Source organism: Ceratotherium simum, chromosome X (genome assembly GCF_057802395.1).
Source record: "Ceratotherium simum simum isolate JZ-2026a chromosome X, ASM5780239v1, whole genome shotgun sequence".
Taxonomy (NCBI): Eukaryota; Metazoa; Chordata; class Mammalia; order Perissodactyla; family Rhinocerotidae; genus Ceratotherium; species Ceratotherium simum.
This window is the reverse complement of record NC_141940.1, coordinates 2,124,686-2,145,895: the sequence shown is the minus strand read 5'-3', so window position 1 is coordinate 2,145,895 and position 21,210 is coordinate 2,124,686. Positions and strand designations below refer to the sequence as shown.

General features: G+C 56.9%; 1 protein-coding gene across 1 annotated transcript; it reads left to right on the top strand.

Annotated features, from left to right (window-relative positions):
- Positions 1-115: 115 nt before the first annotated feature.
- Positions 116-20,013, top strand: ABCD1 (ATP binding cassette subfamily D member 1). The gene is made up of 10 exons (XM_087427009.1): positions 116-1,476; positions 4,398-4,578; positions 11,156-11,298; positions 11,375-11,543; positions 12,086-12,184; positions 14,616-14,757; positions 15,356-15,501; positions 18,054-18,138; positions 18,467-18,592; positions 18,756-20,013. The coding sequence occupies exons 1-10, from the start codon at positions 568-570 to the stop codon at positions 18,952-18,954; spliced, it is 2,199 nt and encodes a 732-aa protein (XP_087283135.1). The 5' UTR covers positions 116-567; the 3' UTR covers positions 18,955-20,013.
- The last annotated feature ends 1,197 nt before the right edge of the window (positions 20,014-21,210 follow it).

Sequence of the window (21,210 nt, the reverse complement as noted above, 5' to 3'; positions counted from 1 at the left end):
TCTAGCCCGCGCGGTCATCCACGTCTCTGTGGTCTGGGGAGCGGGCGGGGCCCAACTGGGGTGGAGCGCCCCACGCCCGGGCTCCTCCTCCCGTCCATCCTCCGCCTCCTCCCCTTCCCCGACTCGCCCCTGGGGAGGGGCGGGTGGCTGGGGATTCTGGGCGGGTGGTGGAGTCACTGTCGTTTCAGCCGGGCGGCGGAGCAGACCGACGCGCCTGGTGCCCCGGGGAGGGGCACCACCAGGGTAAGAGGAGGAGGAGGAGGTGGAGAGGAAGAGACGCCCTCCCTGCCCGAGACCTCTCGAGACTCTGACTCCAGAGGCTAGGGGACTGACAGTTCCTTTACCTGGGCTGCCTGAAGAGCCCACGACCCTGGAGGGCCCTGAGCCCACGGCACCAGGGGCCCCAGCACCACCCCAGTGGCCTAAAGCGACAGTCTCAGGGACCACTGCAAGGTTTCCAGTTGCCTAGACAACGAACCCAGGGTCAGAGCAACAACCCTTCCAGCCACCTGTCTGAACTGCTGCCTCAGGCACCAGTCCCAGCCCCGTGCATCCAGCCCAGGTGACATGCCGGTGCTCTCCATCCCCCGGCCCTCGAGGGTGACCACGCTGAAGCGCACAGCTGTGCTACTGGCCCTCACGGCCTATGGAGCCCACAAAATCTACCCCCTGGTGCGGCAGTGCCTGGTTCCGGCCAGGGGCCCTCAGGTGCCAGCAGGGGAGTCCACACAAGAGACCTCCGGGGCCACAACAGCCGCAGCAGCCAAGGCCGGCGTGAACCGGGTGTTCTTGCAGCGACTCTTGTGGCTCCTGCGGCTACTCTTCCCCAGGATCCTGTGCCGTGAGACGGGGCTGCTGGCACTGCACTCAGCCACCCTGGTGAGCCGGACTTTCCTGTCAGTATATGTGGCCCGCCTGGATGGACGGCTGGCCCGCTGTATCGTGCGCAAGGACCCGCGGGCCTTTGGCTGGCAGCTCTTACAGTGGCTTCTCATCGCCCTCCCTGCCACCTTCATCAACAGTGCCATCCGCTACCTGGAGGGCCAGCTGGCCCTGTCTTTTCGCAGCCGTCTAGTGGCCCACGCCTACAGCCTCTACTTCTCCCAGCAGACTTACTACCGAGTCAGCAACATGGACGGGCGGCTTCGCAACCCTGACCAGTCCCTGACGGAGGATGTGGTGGCCTTTGCTGCCTCTGTGGCCCACCTCTACTCCAACCTGACCAAGCCGCTCCTGGATGTGGCTGTGACCGCCTACACCCTGCTTCGAGCAGCCCGCTCCCGCGGGGCCGGCACAGCCTGGCCCTCGGCCATTGCTGGTCTTGTGGTGTTCCTCACAGCCAACGTGCTGCGAGCCTTCTCACCCAAATTTGGGGAGCTGGTGGCAGAGGAGGCACGGCGGAAAGGGGAGCTGCGCTACATGCACTCTCGCGTGGTGGCCAACTCAGAGGAGATAGCCTTCTATGGGGGCCACGAGGTGGGGCAGATTGAGTCCCTGGGCACAAAGGAAAGCGTGTGGCTGGGAGGCTCGGGGACAGACAGCCATGAATGGTGGGGGCAGCCCAGAGCTGGCTAAGGCTGATGCCAGAGGTGTGGGCAGGCCACGAGAAAGGGAGGCTAGGGACAGCCAGGGCCTTGGGCAGCCCAGACTTAGGCAGATAAATGGAGAAGCAGGAAGGCTGGGTGGGGACTGCTGTGGGCCAGCTGCCTGCATGCTCCAGGCCACTTCTGCTTCCTCTCCTCCTCGATGAGGTTGTCCTGGCCTTGGAGCTGCAGATCCTAGTCGTTTGAGATGCTAGAGCTCCTGGCTCACCCCACTCTTGCAGCCAGCCCAGAGGAGGCTCCTGCCATCAGGGAGCATGGATGGTGGGATGCGGCCGGCTGCCTGGCATCTCCCAGGCCCCTGGGCCCTTTCCTTTGAAGGCCAGCGTCCGGCTGAGTTGGCCGGCTGGGCAGGCGGGTATTATGGGCATGACTCAGCCCAATCGGGGGTTAATGAGCAGTGCCCAGCGCCGCAGCTGCAGGGGTGGCGGCGCTCAACGCTCCAGGTCAAGGCCTCCCCCACCTGAGCCCCCGGGCTGGCCTGGCTGCTGGCTTGACCGCCTCCCAGAGGACCCAGGCTAGGGATGCCGGGCCCAGGCTGGCACCGCATCGGGATGCGCTTCCTGCCCGCCCGGCATGGCCGCCCTTCCACCCAGGTCCCAGGCATACAGCTCCCCGGCAGGCTGGGGCCGGGGCCGGGGCTCATGGCTGGCCGGGAGCCCGGTGCTGGGAAAGGTTACTCCAGGCCAATGCTCTCTTTATCTTGCCTGGGCCCCTCCCCTTCCTCGTGCCTGGGGTTGCAGCTGCCTCCAGCCCTGCTGTCTGAGACTCTGGTTTCGGTTCCCGACTGCTTCTCGGGGGAGGGGTGCAATGGCATCCATCTCCTGAAGGCCTATGTGTCCTCCCTGGGTCAGGTGGCCTCTTGTACCCAGAACTTGTCTCATTGACTTCGCATCTGGTGGAGAGGCAGGCTTGTCCCTGAACTCCGCAGAGAGGGGGCATCTGGGGTGGGCGTGGGCCGGGCTCCAGATTAGGAGAAATGTAGCTGCAACCCCCTCTCCTCCTCTCCTTCTCTCCTCCTCTCCCACACGCCAGGCCACAGGGCCTTGGCAGGCAGCCGTGGCCTTGGGTGAGGCACTTGGCACATGACCCGCAGCTACATTGTCAGCCCTGGCTGGCGCTCCTGCCAGCTCCCAGCACGAGCCTGGACTGCGAGGGTGCTTGGAAGGAGGCGTGCTCATCTCCAGAATGGGAGACGGCTTGAGGCAAAGCCGAGCTCTGCAGCGGCCCTGGATGGGGGTGGGGGGCAGAAGAGAGCTCACTGGTTCTTTGAAGGACTTCCTCCAGTCTAGCTTCAGGAAATAGCACGTTCGCCAGTAGGATTCGCTGGCTGGCCGGGGAGGGAGGGCCCGGATGTGCGTCCACAGCCTGTCAGTTTAGGCCTTGGCCAGAGGGCTGGAAAGCAGTGTGGAGTGACAGGCCCCCATGGGTGGGTTGATTGCTCTTACTGTGCAGACAGGTGGCTCACCCTAGTCCCACTAGCTAATGTCCCCATGGACACTGGCCCAGGCTCAGATTAACAGGTTAGAGCAGAGGTGGCTGGCTGGTTGGAGGGTAGACTGCAGGGTGTTCTGTTAGTACTGGGATTTCTACGAGGAGGCTTAGCTAGACTCACACAAGCACACACACAACCTCTTGTCGGCTTGAGAACAAGGTAAACCTTTCTTAGTAAGTCAAAGCATCATTTACAAGAATCTTATTCTCCTAATAGCTCTGCCTGTATGGTCCAAATTCCAAACCTCTTGCTACCTCTAGGCTGTGTGAGCTTGGGCAGGTCACAGCCTCTCTAGGCTTCAGAGTCCTACTGTACAACAGACATGAAAGTACACATGCGATGGGATGTGGTGAGGATCAAATGGAGAGTCAGGTGTGGAAGCACTTGGCAAAGGAAACGGGGCCAGGCTGGGCAGCTGTTGTCAGCTGGGGGTGGGAAGGCAGGGCTGGGGCATGCGCCCCTGCACTGAGCCAAGAAACCCACGACCCAATGGCCACCCTGCTGTGACCACTTCCTGAAACCTCCAGCCCCGCTGCTGCCACAGGGAGCCTCTTTCTCTCCCACTCCCTTTCCTGCTCTCTCTTCTCCAGGCCCTGCACAGGCCCCTTTCCACACCTGTCCCCATCCTGAGATGGCAGGTGGTTGCCCGTGCAGGAAGGGGGAGGGGAGGGCAGGGGAGGCCCACCCCACTGCTGAGCCAGTGGGCTGGAGACCTCAGCTGGCCAGCCTCGGTGCGGGGCTGCCTCTTAGGGGGCGAGGCCTGCAGGGACTGGCTCAGAGCTGCCTTCCAGGTTCCGGTGGGAGAATGCAGTGCAAGTTTCTCATCCGGAAGAACAGTGGGAAGGTAGGGAGAGGTGGGGCCTCAGTAGGTGGAGACTGGTGAATGACATTCTTCCAAACCAGTTCTGCCTTTGCTTTCCTGTGCTGCCCTTTGCTCAGTTCAGGGAGCCCCCCAGCAGTTGCCCAAAGAAATGGGCAAGGTGGCTTTCCTTGGCCCGTGTGCAGAAGCTGTCCACGACAAAGAGGGGCATGAGGAGCGTCCCAAGGAGAGAGAGAGTGTAAACTGGGGACAGAGTGGGCCTCGGGAGTGGGGGTTGAGTCCCTTCCTCACCGCCATTGTACCCCAGTGCTATGATGTCAGGCAATTCCATACCACCCCCCCTGAGTTTGAGACCTGTCCCCTGTAAACGTGGCCCAGTCAGGACTCCCAGCTCTCAGCCTTGTTGTGGCCATCAAACGGCATAGAGTGTCTGAGCGGCGCTTGGGGCCTCTCCATCTCTCTGTCTGCCTCTCCCCTGCAGGTGGAGCTGGCCCTGCTGCAGCACTCCTACCAGGACCTGGCTTCGCAGATCAACCTCATCCTTCTGGAACGCCTGTGGTACGTCATGCTGGAGCAGTTCCTTATGAAGTATGTGTGGAGCGCCTCAGGCCTGCTCATGGTGGCCGTCCCCATAATCACCGCCACCGGCTACTCAGAGTCAGGTGAGAGCCAGGGCTCCCAGGGTGGCGAGGGCAGGGGCCCTGTGCTCCTGGACCACTGGGTGCTAGGCTTGGGAGGGCCCAGCGCTCAGCCTGCCCACCTGCCCCTTCTGTTGAGGCCAGGAATCCCAGCTGGTGTCCTTGAGATCACCAGAGGTCACACTCTCCATAGCTCCTTGTTGCCTTCCATGCTGCGTGTGTCTCCCCTTACAGCATCTCATGCTCCTTGGTACCACTCAGCTGAGCCCGGGGACTGCAACTCAGGAACACTCCATGTCCCTTCACCACGCACGTGCACCATTGCCCACTGTCCTTATCCTTAGCCCAACTGCAACTTGGAGGTGGAAGGATGGGAAAGTACCTTGAGTGAGCCCCTTCATTGCTCGGGCCTTGGCTTTCCCATGCCTGAACAGCTCTGGCAGGTTGCAGAGGGTACAGACCCCCCTCGGGGGGCGGGGCGGGGGGTGATGACACGGAGACTGGAAAGCCTGTTCTGCCTGTGACTTTAGCAATTGGGTCGTCAGGATTCCCATTTTATTCATCTGCTGGTTTGCAACGTATTCATTCATATTTATTCTATTCGTAGTCTTTTCGCAGCTGCCCTTTGAAAGGTTGACGTGCAGACTTGGGAAGAGTCTGGCTTGGTCAATAGCTCCTCCTCCTCCTCCTCCTCCTCCTCCTCCTGGCCCTTAGAACACTTTGACTCAGGGCCAGCCTGGCTGCTGCAACGATTGTAGCCCAGTGTCCGGTTGGCTTTCCTGTTGTTTGATACATGGTTATGGCTTTATCGGGTCGACACATGTCTCCATTCACGCCTGTGTTTACTGATTTCTTTGCTCACCAGTCCTTTCCCGAAGCCCAGGTACCTTCTTCCCAGTAGATATCTTTTAGAAGTTCTTTCTGCAAGAGAATGGGAACTTTGCGATTCTTTTGTTGTCTGAAAATGTCTTTATTTTACCCTTTTTCCCAAACTAAAGTTTAGTTGGGTGTGGGAGTTGAGGCAGATAGTTATTTTCTTTCACCCGTTGACAATATTCCATTGTCTCTGTTGGAAAGTCTGTTATCAGCTTGACTGCCTTGGGCAGCCTATATTGTCTGTCTCATTACTTTTAGACTTTTCTCTCTGGCATTCTGCAGTTTCCCTACGAAGTGTTTACCTGTGGGTTTCTGTTTATCCTGCTTCAGACTTCTTGTATATCCTTTGAATATTCATATTTTTCAATCCTTCTGGAAAATTCTCAGCGGTTATCTTTTCAAATATCGCCTCACTTTCACTCTTTCCTTCCGGAACTCCTGCTATACACACTCTGGACTTCTCACTCTCTCCTTTGCAGCTCTTCATCTCTCTTCACTGCTGAATTCTGGGAGGTTTCCTGAGATCGTCTTGCTCACTCATTTGCCAGTTTTCTCTTTGGCTATATCTAATTTGATTTTTTTTTAAATTTCAGTAACTATTTCTATAAAGTTCTTTATTTATTTATTTTTTCCCCAAAGCCCCAGTAGATAGTTGTATGTCATAGCTGCACATCCTTCTAGTTGCTGTATGTGGGACGCGGCCTCAGCATGGCCGGAGAAGCGGTGTGTGGGTGCGCACCCGGGATCCGCACCCGGGATCCAAACCCGGACCGCCAGCAGCAGAGCGTGCACACTTAACCGCTAAGTCACAGGGCCGACCCTCTATAAAGTTCTATTTGATTCTCTTTTAAATAGAAATTTGAAAATAGAAATTTTCTTTTTCAAATAGAAATTTCAAACTGTTTTTGTGTGTCTGATTTTCTCCTCTTTTTGACTGCTCCTTTTATGCTGTGTATCATATTAATCATACTTCTTCCATGCTTTCATTTTGTGTATGTGTGAGGAAGATCAGCCCTGTGCTAACATCTGCCAATCCTCCTCTTTTTGCTGAGGAAGATTGGCCCTGGGCTAACGTCTGTGCCCATCTTTCTCCACTTTGTATGGGACGCTGCCACAGCATGGCTTGACAGGCAGTGCGTCAGTGCACACCTGGGATCCGAACCTGCGAACCCCGGGCCACAGAAGCAGAGCGCACGCACTTAACTGCTGCGCCACCGGGCCAGTCCCTCTTCCGTGATTTCTATTCAACTATTCGGTTATTTGAATCCTCGGGAGCCAGCTTTATCTTCTCTCTGCTGGTCTGCACTCAGGGTCCTTGTGGGGTTTGCAAGCAGACTTCCCCGGGAGCCCCAGGGCCTGACTGGAGGCTGCCCCCCCCATGCCTCTTGGCTTCTGTTTTGGTCAAGCATTCCCGGGTAATTAACCACTTGGAGGCCAGTTTCATGTTAACTTCTCAGCTTGGCGAAGAGGGGTTCCTGAACTTGAAGGTAGTATTAATTTGAACCCCAGACACATAATTACAAATTCTTAGAGGAGCCCTTTGGTTCCCTGCACCTAGGGCCCCAGCTACATGAAAGAAGCTGCCCTGTCTCCTCCGTCTCTGGGGATTTCACAGGAGCCCCTGGCTGCTGGCTGCTGTTTTTGCTCCTGGGAATTTCCCTTGCTTTCCTTGGAGCACAGTTCTGCTTTCAAAGGGTTATATTTTATGCAGCTTGGTAGTAAGAGGGTTTTCAGTTATATCTAAAGAAAGAGAACCTGACTTCAGAACCAGAAATCTCTCAGATTCTCTCCCTCTTGGCATCTCTACCTTGGGGCTTCCATACCCTCAGCTGTCTGTCCCTCTCTGGAAGACCCCCAAGACGAAGGATCTCATTGGAGGGGGGTGGTTACTTTCCACCGATGGGCCAACATAAAGAGTGGCCTTGGTTTGATTTAGGACCCAGTCAGCACACCTGGCCCAGAGCCTGAAGATGGACCCAGGAGGAGATTGACCTGTGGTTTTGGTGAGGAATCACCTGCAGCCACTTCCCTCTTTGGCTAGCACTGGGCGCTGCCAACCTGTCTAGTCCCTGAGGCCTCTCCCTCCTCTGAAGGCCTAGGATTTTTTGGGGCCTCTGCTGTGCCAGGCTTTGTGGGCGATTAAAACAAGCAACAGTTCCTGTCCCTGGCTCATGGCCCTTAGAGTCAGTTACCTGTGAAAATGTGAAACATTTTCATCTTGGCCCCCTTGCTCACTCCACTTGTGTCATACTGGCCTCCTTGTTATTCCCCTAAAACACCAGGCATGCTTCTGCCTCAGGGCCTTTGCACATGCTGCTGGCTCTGCCAGGAATGCTCTTTCCTCACACGTCCAGCGGCCCCCTCCCTTCCTCTATCAGAGCTTGGCTCCCAGGCCCCCTATAGGTGAGGCCTGCCCTGATCACACCCCGCTTTTCTCTTCCCATCCCCCGCCTCTCTGCACTCCCAAACACTGAACACCCTATCTTTTCCACATATATATCTGGTTTATCATCTCCATGCCACTTCAGACTGTGAGCTCAGTGATGACAGGGACTTTTGTCCGTTTTGTCCCTGCTGTGTCCCCAGTCTCTGGCAGCTAGTGAGGGCTTCAGGTTCTTCAAGGAGGCTGAGAGCACTGGGGACCGGTGGGAGGAGGCAGACACTTATCCACTGGGGAAGATGTAGCTACCTTTGCCCTGCTGGCCTGCTGGCACTGCAAAGCAGGAGGGCCCAGGGGAGGGGCGGCCTGGCCGGGAACAGCTGCCAGGGGCCCTGGTCTTAGCCACCCGAGGATCCAAGGGAAGCTGCAGAGGGCAGTTACTTCTGTCCCCGGGGAGGTGCCAGCTGTTGCCAGGATGCCCTGGGCACCTACAGACTCTTTCCCTTTGTGTGCAGTCACTGTACAGCTCTCAGGACATCCAAGGAGGAAGGCTTGTGTCCCCCCTGCCTGTTGGGGGGCTGTGTCCCTAAGGGCACGGTGAGAAGGAAGGCCCCATTCCCTTTCTACCCCGCACGGCACCCACGCTGCTCTGGAGGCCATCTGCCCTGAGCCAACTTCCTGCCCCCTCCCACCCCACCCCCGCCATCATGTCCCTGGAGCTCCCACCTCAGATCGACATATACCCCTGGGTAGAGTCCTTGGGCTCTTCACAGAACCTTCCTTCCCACCACTTCAGTCACAGGAGCTCCAGCTTCCCCTGGATACCCCCAATGGCCGCTGCTCATTCACCCACACCCCAGGACCCTCAGAGTTGGCCTCCCCCTTGCTCCCCATCGCCATTTCCAGAACATTCCTTGTTTAAAAGCCCTGCCCCTTTGGGGAATCCAAAGGTCAAGGGAGTCGAGGCCATTGACTCCCAGTCAACCCACAAGAGAGGGTTGAAGTGAGTGACCTTGAGGCCTAGACTAAGACAGAAAAGCAAATCAAGACAGGAGCAGGCTCGGGGCGGCCCCGTGGCTTAGCGGTTAAGTGCGTGCTCTCCGCTGCCGGCGGCCCGGGTTCGGATCCCGGGTGCGCACCGAGGCACCACTCCTCCAGCCATGCTGAGGCCGCATCCCACATACAGCAACTAGAAGGATGTGCAGCTATGACAGACAACTATGTACTGGGGCTTTGGGGGAAAAATAAATAAATAAAATCTTTAAAAAAAAAAAAAAAAAAAAAAAGACAGGAGCAGGCTACCAGGGAGAAGTAGGGGCGTCGAGGATGGCCACTCTCTTAGAGGCCACAGAATACGGCGCTGAGGGGAGAGATGAGGGAGAGATGGGGGTAGCAGTGGAGGTCCAGAAGGGGATATATATGTGTGAGAGGCTCCGGTGGTTGGATGCCAGTGCCGGTGTGGCCCTGGGAGAGGCTGCCATCAATAGCGCAGGCAGGGGGCAGTCTCGGGGAATGGCTGGTTGTGCCATGACAGAAAGCCAAATGCCTGGGGGCTCGTTGTTTTCTCCGTGGTATTGAGATGTAATTAACATACTGGTACAATTCAGCCTTTTAAAGTGTACAATTCAGTGGTTTTTAAGGTAGTCACAGAATTGTGCAACCATCACGTCTATCTAAGTCTCTATCTAAACATTGTCATCACCCCAAAAACAAACCCTCAACCCATTAGCAGTCACTCCCCACCCCACCCCCTACCCCCTGGCACCCACTCATCTCCTTTCTGTCTCTATGGATTTGCCTCTTCTGGCCTTTCACAGAAATGGAATCCTGCAATCTATGGCCCTTTTTTGTCGGGCTCCTTTCTCTCAGCATGATGTTTTCAAGGTCCATCCACGTTGTAGCATGTGTCAGAACATCATCCCTTTTGATGGCTGAATAACGTTCCATTGGATGGACACACCACACTTCGTTTATCCGGTCTCCTGTGGATGGACACTTGGGTGGTTTCCACCTTTGGGCTATTGTGAATAATGCTGCAGTGAGCATTTTGTTTAGGTTTTTGCCTGGAGATATATTTTTGTTTCTTCTGGATATCTACCTGAGAGTATATATGATAGAAGTGTCTCTTCAGATCCTCTGCCCGTTGTTTAATTGGGTTGTTTGTCTCTTTGTTGTTGAATTGAAAACGTTCCTTCTTTTTTTTTTGTTTGTGAGAAAGATCAGCCCTGAGCTAACATCCATTTCCACTCCTCTTTTTTTGCTGAGGAAGAGTGGGCCTGAGCTACCATCCGTGCCCATCTTCCTCTACTTTATATGGGATGCCGCCACAGCATGGCTTGACAAGTGGTGCGTTGGTGCACACCCGGGATCTGAACCTGTGAATCCCGGGCCACCGAAGTGGAGTGTGCGCACTTAACCACTTGCGCCACCGGGCCGGCCCCGGAAAAACGTTCTTTCTGTATTCTGGATACTAGACCCTTCTCAGATCTGTGATTTACAATATTTTCTCCCAGCCATAGATGGTTTTTTCACTTTCTTGATGATTTTTTTTTAAATTTTATTGTGAAATTTTTGTTGTACATTATTGTTTATCAGTCACCATATAAGTGCAGCCCTCCACCCCTTGTGCCCACACCCCACAGATAGAAATGTTTGGTGATTACCTCGCCCCTGGTAATCACCAAACAGTTCTATCTGTCCGTGTGTTGGTTTATCTGCCACATATGAGTGAAATCATGCATTGATGGTTTTTTTGTGTATGAGAGGAAGATCAGCCCTGAGCTAACTTCCGATGCCCATCCTCCTCTTTTTGCCGAGGAAGATTGGCCCTGAGCTAACATCCGTGCCCATCTTCCTCTACTTTATATGGGACGCCGCCAGAGCATGGCTTAACAAGCAGTGCGTCGGTGCGCACCCAGGATCCGGGCCTGCGAACCCTGGGCCACCACAGCGGAACACGCGCACTTAACCGCTGTGCCACCGGGCCGGCCCCTTCTTGATGGTTTTTTTTGGTGCTCAAAAGTTTTAAATTTTGATGATGCTCATTTACCTGTTTTTGTTGTTGTTGCTTGTGCTTTTGGTGTCACATTTGAGGAGCCATACCTAATACCGGATCACACAGATTTACCCTGGCTTTCTTCTAGGAGTTTTACAATCTCAGCTCTGAGCTGCAGGCCAGTGCTCCACTTGGAGTAGTCTTTTTGTGTGGGGTGAGGTAGGGGCCATTCTTTGGTGTGTGGATACCTATTGTCCTAGTACTGTTTGCTGGAGAGACTGGTCTTTGCCCCAGTGGGTCAGCTTTGATTTTCCCTTGTCCCTGCCCCTCCCCTCCACTGTGCTCCACAGCCTCAGAGGCCATGAAGAAGGCAGCCTCAGAGCTGAGGGAGGAGGAACTGGTGAGCGAGCGCACAGAAGCCTTCACCATTGCCCGCAACCTCCTCACAGCTGCTGCTGATGCCATTGAGCGGATCATGTCGTCCTACAAGGAGGTAACCCCCTCTCCCCTGCCAAGCCCCCGCCGCATCCTCGGCTGGCAGGGCTGAGGCAGGGTCACCCTCCCCGCAGGTGACAGAGCTAGCTGGCTACACGGCCCGGGTACATGAGATGTTTCAGGTATTCGATGACGTCCAGCACTGCCGTTTCAAGAGGCCCGGGGAGCCCGAGGACACTCAGGTGGGGGCCGGGGCCGTGGTGAAGCCTGGTGTCCGTGTGGAGGGGCCCCTGCAGATCCGAGGTAAGAGGCCCTGCTGGACCCTGCCCTCCCACCCCAGGCAGCTCCTAGTGCCATCAGAGGGCAGGGGCTTTGAGTTGTGCCCCGGGGGTGGGGCTTTCTGGGTGAATTGTGGCTCCCACAGCCTCCCTTCCTACAGCAGTCACTGCTGGCCAGCCCGCTCACTCACCCAGTTCCTTCCAGGTGCGCTGGCTGGGATTTCTTTTTGCAAAAGAGTGGTCATGGTCTCTGAGTGGAAGAGATCACTCGCCCAAGCTACAGCAGGGCCCGGGGTGCTGTGGAAGTGGGGCCCGCGCATCAGAGCTGCTGTTAAGATGGTGCCAGGAGCGAAGGGCTGCAGAGCAGGAGTGGACCCCATGCCTTGGGTTCCAGAGGCCAGAGAAATGGCTTTGCTACTCCCCCGCCCACAGTACAGCACCAGACACTGGGGGGACCCTGGACCACACACTGGCATGCTCTTGGGTGTGAGGGGGCACATGGAACCTACCAGAAAGCAGAGGGAGGGCTGTTGCTCCCTCTCTTCCTTCCTTGTGTTCTCTCTCCAGGCCAAGTGGTGGATGTGGAGCAGGGAATTATTTGTGAGAACATCCCCATCATCACGCCCACAGGAGAGGTGGTGGTGGCCAGCCTCAACATCAGGGTAGGTCGCGTCGGGGAGAGGAGCACCCAACCCAGAAGTGCAGGCTGATCTGGGCTGTGCTAGGCTGAGCCATGGGGCCCGGGCCTGGCCTTCTGCATCTGCAAGCCCCAGCCCTTGGCATCTGGCCTGGCTGGCCTGCCTCTGTTGTCAGTACCCATTGTCCCTAGATCTACGTGGCAGGCGGACTAAGGTTGAAGTGAAAGACCAATGTGTCTCTGACTGTTGGTTCCAGGGCAGTGGAGTCAGAGCTGATAAAACAGACTAGTGATTACAGGATTGGCCAAGGGTCACTCAAGGGTTCCTGGCCCTATCGTTGCCAGTCCCCCCAGCCCACCACGTCCCAGAGAAGCCCAGGACTTGGGGACTCTGGTTCACCTCCAACTGTAGTAGAAGAGGGAGCCTTCCACTGGCCTGGGCTTGCCTCCCACCCATCTGCTTCGAGAAGCCCCCAGTGCAGGTGTCTGTGCTGGGTGCAGCCTAGCCCAATGGGAGGGCTCTCAGCCACTACACAGGCTGTCTGTGGAGAGGAAGCCCTGGTGGTGGACGTCCACCAGTCACCTGTGCCCCCAGCTAGGGATTTGGACAGAGTCAGGGAGTGATAGAATGAAGGGGAGACCTGGTGGGGGCAAGAGAAGAAGAGAGAGTCATTCATTCATTCATTCACTTATTCATTCATTCAATCAATATTCCCTGAGCTCCGGGGTGGACACTGAAAACCAGAGGTCCATCAGGGGCCGCTACCCTCTGGGAAGCCCCACCCTGGGGGGTCCTAAGTGTTACAAAGGTCCCCAGTTAGCTGCCCAGGAGCCAGCAGGGGCCACAGGAGGGTGGTCACCATCCCTGGGGGGAGCGAAAGTCACATGCAGCATCACCTAGGAGCCTCCAGGCAGGTGGGTAAAGAAGTCCTTTCACAGAGGGCAGGTCGAAAAAGGGCAATGGAGCGGCAGAAGCGTGGAGCCGAGGGCCTTCGGGGCTAGATCCTGCAGGGACCATGTGCACCTGGCTGAGGAGCTGGGTCAGTAGGAGCCACAGCCAGACAGGGCGTTAGCAGGAAGAGGCGAGTGGAGGGGCAGTGCCTGCTGAGAGGGCCAGCACAGGACGGCACTGGTGACTCTTGGGCTATGTGGGGAACCGCCGATGGCCAAGAGGAATGGTCTCTAGGCAGGCCCACTAGAAGCCCAAGTAGGCAAAGCCCGGAGGCCCCGGTGAGCAGGGGCACAGCTGACAAGGAAGCAAGGTGAGCGAGGACGGGGAGACTCTGGCCTGGCGGAGCTGGTGGTAGAGCTGGCCTCCGGGGCTGCAAGATGTTGAGGACGGGATACAGTTCCCAGCTACAGCCAGCCTCCATCTTCACATGGCCTTCTCCCTGTGTGCAGGTCTCTGTGTCCAAATGTCCCATTTTTATCAGGACACCAGTCGCGTTGGATTAGAGGCCTACCCTACTCCAGGATGACCTCATCTCAATTTAACTAATTACATTTGCAAAGACTCTATTTCCAAATAAGGTCACATTTTGAGATCTTGGGGGTTAGGACTCCAACATGAACTTGAGGGGACACAGTTCAGCCCTTAAAACTGACTGAGGTCAGCCAGAGATAGGTGTTTGCATGGGCCATGATCTCCAGTCTTCCAAGGATTGCACAGGCCAGTAGGCCCTTAGTGTTGATGTTATGTCACACTGGGGGGGGACACTTAACACAGCGGGGGGTGGGGTGGAAGCTGTGCATGAAGTGCCCTGAGTCCATGCCCCATGCTCTCCCCCGCCCCCTAAGGATGGCGGTCTCCCTGCCCTCTAACCCCCTCCTTCCTGCACACTGCCCCCGCCAGCTCAGGCCAGCCTTTTTCTAACAGCAGGCGTTTTCAGAAGACCAGTGGGCATCATGTAATCGGCTAATTGGGGAGCCTCTGGCCCTTGACACTGAGCCCAGGGGCCATGGTGGCATCTCCATGGCCCCCTAGCACCCGCGGGGCAGTGAGAGGGCCATGGTGGGGCAGATGGAGTGCGGGGTTCGTACTGTCCACCTCAAACTCTAAGGAAAGTGCCTCTCCTGGAGCAGTTCCTAAAGGGAAAGCAACTCTGCCAGGGAGGCTGAGAGGCTAGGATCCCAGAGAAGTGGGATCACATGGGATGGAGTGTGACATTGACTTTCTGGGGCAGAATAGGCCCTCCTTGTGGTGGCCCCATGCTCTCTGGTGTATGTTGGGGCCTTAGGGGACAGGCCAGGGCCCAAAACAGGCATTTGCTTAGGGCTCTGGAAGCTGGACCTCATGCCCTAGGCCCTGCCATCCCTTATCAAGAGATCAAGAATGGCCTACATGCCAGCCTCAGCGTGTACCTGGGTGGAGGGAGCTCTCCGAGGCTGTCCAGAAGCTGCAGGTGAGTGGAGAGAGGCCCACACCCGCCTGGGTACCATAGCTGCTGCCTCCGCAGGTAGAAGAGGGCATGCACTTGCTCATCACGGGGCCCAACGGCTGCGGCAAGAGTTCTCTGTTCCGGATCCTTGGCGGGCTCTGGCCCACGTACGGTGGTGTACTCTACAAGCCCCTGCCACAGCGCATGTTCTACATTCCTCAGAGGTGAGTGCTGGGGCCACGGGCTGGGGGGAGCCTGTCTAGCTGGCAGGAAGGGAGAGGGAGGGAGCCAGGCCCCCCAGCTCTGTCCCCGCCCTGTGGAACCTGACACCCTGGAGATGGCAGAGCTTGGGGCCTTGGGAGAGGACAGCAAGATGCTGCCCCCAGAGTTGGAGGGGCCATGGCACCTCCACCTGCCACCCCACGCCACCCGCTCACCTGGCGACTTCACAACTGTGTGGTGTGCGTGCATGAGGGGTATGTGCACATGGGGGGTAGTGTATCTGTGTGCATGTGGTATGTGAACACGTGTGAGTTTATGCGTATGTGAGCATGTTCATGAGTGTACTGTGATGTATGTGTGCGTGCCTGGGTGTGCAGGGTGAGTGTGTGTGCGCACAAGTATGGTATGCATGAGTGTGCGCATGTGTGTGGATGTGGTGTGCAAGTGCACATGTTGGGGGGCGAGCACTGCCTGGAACACTTTGTTGCGAGGGTCTGTGGGTCTGGCAGCCAGGGCCCACGCGGAGCCCACTGGGGCACAGGGCATCGGCAGGGAAGCAGAGCCAGCCCCTCCCTCAGTGGACACGCAGCTTTCCCACAGGCCCTACATGTCCGTGGGCTCCTTGCGCGACCAGGTGATCTACCCAGACTCGGTGGAGGACATGCAAAGGAAGGGCTATTCAGAGCAGCACCTGGAAGCCATTCTGGACATCGTGCACCTGAACCACATCCTGCAGCGGGAAGGAGGTAGGGGCATCTCGCCTCTCAGCACCAGGGAGCAAGCCATTGATCGATGCTGCCACCCCTGCCCTGCCTCCCTCTTGGCCCCCGAGGGATGAAGATTACCCTACTGTCCAGGAGTCCAAAGAGCCAGGTGCCCTGGAGAGCCCCACCGACCAGGGGGAACTAACTGACAGTAAGCACGTGGCCCCAGCTGGCCTAAGTGCGCTAGGAAAGGGAGGCCAGGTGCAGCAGGGGGCGTCCAGCAGGGGCCTGCGACACCCTTTCCAGGCTCTGAGAGCTGAGGCTTCCCTTGACGAGGCAGGGAGCCGTTGGAAGGCTTGAGGCTGGGAAGTGACAGGTCAGTTTCATGTTTCAGCAAGAGGATAGACTTCGGACATGGGGAGGGCACCCAGGGAGGAGGTGAGTGCAGGGTGTCTGTGCAGAGGGCCTGGAGTGTGGACGGCAGGAGCAGAGGCTTATCAAGTTTGTCTGCAAATGCCCACTGTGCCCAGAGGGAGGAAAAGGAGAGGGTGCCCAGCTGCCTGGAGGAACGTGGGGCAGGGCTGGGCTCCATTTCCTTAGTGAAATTGGAGCAACAGAGTTCAGCCTCCTGCCCCCACACCTTAGGGGCAGCTCGACCTTGAGTAAAGACCTCACCTCCGGAGACTCTCTTCACCTGTAGAAGAGGACGCATACCAGTCCCTCCCTCCACACCAGCATTAAGCGAAATAACTCCTGTGAGGACCCATAGAGAGTTTTCAGGAAACGGCAGACAGTTTATGAGGATTCTCCCCAGGCGTTGTCACCTGTGTCAGAAAGGGGGCTGGAGGTGGTGGATTCAGGCCTGCCCTGATTGCCATGGTCACTCCGAAGCTTCATGTTCAGCTTCCCCTGGCCTGGCTGGACCTCTTTTACTCCAGCTGCCCTCCGCCTGGCAGTGTGCCCTCCTCCTGTCCTCCATGGCACCCCTGAGCACCAGGGCCCTTGAGGCTGACCATCATCACAACCTATTAGCATTGAGTTCAGCTGTGAATAACAGAACCCCCCAACAGTGGCTCAAATCATTCACAAGTTTATCTTACTGTGACATAAAAGTCCCAAGGAAGGCAGGCCACAGTTGTTGGGGGTGGCCTTGCTCTGTGAAGGCCCCTGAGTGGCTCTGCTATGTGTGGCCTCTGTTCACAAAGTCACCTCATGGTCCAAGATGGCTGCTCTGGCCATCACATCACATAGGATGGAGGAAGTGGGGGGAAGAGGCAAATGGTGCATGCCATCTATTTTTTTGTGTGTGTGAGGAGGACCAGCCCTGAGGTAATATCTAATGCCAATCCTCCCCTGGGCCAACATCCGTGCCCATCCTCCTCCACCTTATATGGGACGCCGCCACAGCATGGCTTAACAAGCGGTGCATCGGTGCCTGCCCGGGATCCGAACCGGCGAACCCCGGGCCGCTGCAGCAGAGCGCGCGCACTTAACCGCTTGCGCCACCGGGCCAGCCCCGCCATCTATCTTTTAAAAGAAAGTTCCAGAAGCTGCCATGTGTGTAACACTTACACTTCTACCCCATTGGCCAGAATTAAGTCACATGGTCACACCTCACCTCAAGGCAAGCTAGGGAGTGTAGTCTTTTTTCTGGGTGGCCATGTGCCCTGCAAAAACTTCTAGTCCTGTGGGAAGGCAGAGTGGAGGGAGGAGGTGAGGAGCCTTTCTGATGAATCACCTGTTCATTCAAGTAGCCCACCTGAGCCTTGCTGAGACGCTGGCACCAGGCACTGACACAAAGGCCTGGCCCCTATAGGTGAGAAGCCTTCTGGAGAGATCACTCCAGTCATGCCTGGGGCTCTGCAGTGACCAGCTGCTGCCCGCTGATGGAGGCGTTGGCTGGCGCTTCATTAGCACCCTGTTAGGTCCTGGATGAGTTTGCTGGGGCTGCCATGACAAGGCACCACAGACTGAGTGACTCAAACAACAGAAAGGGACCATCTGCCAGTTCTGGAGGCCAGAAGTCCAAGATCAAGGTGTGGGCAGGGTTGGTTCCTTCTGAGGGCTGAGGGAAGGATGTGTTCCAGGCCTCTCTCCTTGGCTTGTAGATGGCCGTCTTCTCCCTGTGTCTTCTCATCATCTTCCCTCTGTGTGTGTTTGTGTGTCCGCATGTCCTCTTTTTATAAGGACATCCATCAGATTAGATTAGGGCTCACCCTAATGACCTCATTATAACTTGATCACCTCTGTGAAGACCCTGTCTCCAAATAAGGTCACGTTCTGAGGCACTGGGGGGTAGGATTCCAACATATGTTTTTTTGGAAGGGACACAATTCTGGCCCCAACTCTTTTTTGACTGTTATCACCTGCAGACATTCACGCGTCAAGAGCACACGCACCCAGAAGACAGCCTTCTCCGGAGTCAAATGTGCTGCTATCTTCCATTCTCACTTGGCTCCCCAGCCCCTCCTGAGTGACCCCAGGCCTGCCCGCTGCACACACTGTGCCCACTGCACCTGGGACTGGGCTGGGCCCTCTGCAGACGCTGCCTAGTCCTTGTTGAATTGAACAGAGCCCATTTGTCCCCTGCCCAGGTTGGGAGGCCGTGTGTGACTGGAAGGACGTTCTGTCAGGGGGTGAGAAGCAGAGAATCGGCATGGCCCGCATGTTCTACCACAGGTGAGCCAAGCTCTCCAGGGTGGTCGGGCTCCCTCAGGCCCTGGCAGTCCTCTGAGCCATCAGCAGAGACAAAGGGGAAGCCTGGGCACGCCCCGAGGGCTGAGTGGGACTGCCCAGGAGCCTGCTCAGCATGCATGCTCCCTGGGCCTCCTTAAGAGGGAAGGCAGCTCCATTAGGAGGCCTTGCCCTGCTCCAGGCCCAGCATGGATTGGGCCACAGGGAGATGGGATCAGTGCATGGATCAGGGTTCCTGCCGGGGGCTGGGGCCCAGCCAGGGCATCAGCAATGGAGGGTCCACAGCCTCGCACACTCCACCCCCACCCCCAAGGCCCAAGTATGCCCTCCTGGATGAATGTACCAGCGCCGTGAGCATTGACGTGGAAGGCAAGATCTTCCAGGCAGCCAAGGACGCAGGCATTGCCCTGCTTTCCATCACCCACCGACCCTCCCTGTGGTAGGTGCTCCTCCTTCCCACCTGCATTCGACACTCCCATGGTTTTGCAGCCAGGGAGGGGGGCGGTGCTGCAATTGGAGGGGCAGAGGGCCCTGGCTGGCACGTCAAGCATCTCCTGCTGAATGGCCTCCGTGCCTCCATCCCTGTCCCTCTCTTGGCCCAGGAAGTACCATACACACTTGCTGCAGTTCGATGGGGAGGGCGGCTGGAAGTTCGAGAAACTTGACTCGGCTGCCCGCCTGAGCCTGACTGAGGAGAAGCAGCGGCTTGAGCAGCAGCTGGCGGGCGTTCCCAAGATGCAGCGGCGCCTCCAGGAGCTCTGCCAGATCCTGGGCCAAGGCCTCCAGGGTGCCACCACCTGACAGAGGGCTGTGGCTCTTGGCTCTCAGCCCTTGCCCTTCCCCAAACCCTTGGGTCACATGAAGGACACAGCAGCGCCTGCCCACTCACCCCCACACCCAGCATGCCTTTCCCTCCTCCCCAGCCTCTTGGCCACCGGCCTGCCATGCTGAGAGGACTGCCAGCAACTCAGTGTGTGCCCCTCCGTGACCCTGCCTCTGGGCAAGTAGACATGGAGGGTCCTACCCTGCTGCCTGCGCCACCCCTGCCTCCTTCCCTGCCCCACTGTAACTGTGACCTGGGCAGGGGGGCTGAGTCCTTTCTTTTCTCTGGGGAGGGGGAGAGGGGAGGAGGTGAGCCCCAGTCTGTGCAAGCCTCGGCATTTGTGAGGTACCACCCTCCTGAGACTGCAGTCCCTCTTTATTCCCTCCTCTCCGGTCCCTCGGAGACCTCATGGTCCATCCCTCTATTGCCACCACCCAAGTGGCCCGCTGAGGCTCCTGTCCCACGGGACACCCTTGCTGCCATAGAGACCGCCAAATGGGACCCATGGCCAGACAGGGCCCATCGTCTGCACCCCTCCTCCCTGCCAGGAGAAAAACTTGCACAGCGCTTCCCAGCGAACGATGATAAGAATGTTGTCCCTGTCCCTCTCAGTCCCTAGCCTTCTCTCCTCCTACAAGCTAATTTATTGGATTCCTGTTAGTACTCATCTGGATTCCCAACTTGAGCACCTGCCAGCAGGGGAGGCGGCCCGAGGCACGGTCCTTCCATGAGTGGCCCAGCCTCTCAAGCAGCCCTCGGCCGGCCGTCACCCCACCAGCCTACACTGCCAGCCACCACGGGGGGCGGGGGTTGGGCAGGCCAGCCGAAGGGGGAGATGGACGCTGGGGCTCCAGGCGTGAGGGCACCAATGTTCCCAGCTCAGTGCCAAAGAGGGGTCAGCAGGGGGAGCTATCTCTGCAAAGCCAGCCCACACGGAAGAGGGAGACCCCGCCGCCGCAGTGTGCCTTTCCAGGCCCTCAGCCCTCAGGTCAGGGAGCCTCCCTCAGTCCCTCACTAAAAACCTCCATGGAAAGCGCTGTCCTGCCTCGTGGCCTCTTTGTCTGGCGGGGCTTGGGGGAGAGACGGGGATGGGCAGCAGGTTGCCTGGGAAAGAAGGAATAACCTCAGCCCTGCCCCCCACACAAAGTTGTGGCTCCACACATTCTCTGGCTGACGTGGCGGTGGGGAGGTAGACGCAGCAACAGCATCACACAAAATTATTGGCTGAGCCCAACTAGGACTCTGCTCCAAGCCTGGGCCTGGTGCTGGGGTGAGGAGGAGGGGACCAATGCCTGCTGCCTGCATGAGGAGCTTAGAGAGAGAGACTGTGGGAAAAACAGTGAGCTGCAAGGTGGGCTGGTGGGGGGGACATGGAGGAGGAAGAATCCTGACCTGGCCTGCAAGAAGCAGTGGGGAGGAAGTGGTTCTAGACCTGGGAGGAAGGAACGCTTGTGCAAAGGCCCAGGGGTGAATCAAGAGCAAGATGCAGGATTTTGATGCTGAGTGCAGGGGAAGGGAGGGGCTGGGGTCTCGCTAAGGAGCCTGGACTTATTCCAGAGGCAACGAGAAGCCACTGAAGAGTTCTTAGCAGGATGGAAGCAACATAGAGTTGTGCTCAAAGCAGGCTGTGTGGAGAGTTGTTTGAAGGGAGGCAAGAACATACCACTTGGCCCTCGTCCACTGCTGGTGGGAATGGAAATGGAGCCACCATTGTGGAGAACAGTGTGGCAGGTCCTCAAAAGCTAAGCATAGAGTTCCCATATGACCCAGCACTTCCACTCCTAGAGTTAGACCTAAGAGAATTGAAAACAGGTGTTCAATTAAAAACTCACGTGAATGTTTGTAGCAGTACTATTGATGATAACCAAAGAGGGGAAACAACCCAAATGTGCATCAATGGATGAATGGACAAACTGCTCTCTCCATATGATGGAATAGTATTCAGCCATAAAAAGAAAGAAATTCTGATCCATGCTACCACATGGATGAACTGTAAAAACATGACGCTAAATGAAAGATGCCAGACACAAAAGACCACATACCATGTGATTCCATTACTATGAGATGTCCAGAAGAGGCGAATCCATAGAGACAGAGAATATTAGTGGGTGCCAGGGGCTGGGGAGGTGGGAAATGGAGAGTGACCACTTAATGAATACAAGGTTCCTTTTGGGGTGATGAAAATGTTCTGGAACTCTAGAGGTGATAGTTGCATAATATTGGGACTATACTAA

What these genes read in the sequence shown, in the direction of transcription:
- ABCD1 (XM_087427009.1), top strand. Translation starts at nt 568, where the DNA reads ATGCCGGTGCTCTCCATCCCCCGGCCCTCGAGGGTGACCACGCTGAAG. An exon ending in CCTTCTATGGGGGCCACGAG is followed by an intron (nt 1,477 to 4,397) that starts GTGGGGCAGATT and finishes TCTCCCCTGCAG; the next exon opens with GTGGAGCTGGCCCTGCTGCA. An exon ending in GCCCGCATGTTCTACCACAG is followed by an intron (nt 18,139 to 18,466) that starts GTGAGCCAAGCT and finishes CCCACCCCCAAG; the next exon opens with GCCCAAGTATGCCCTCCTGG.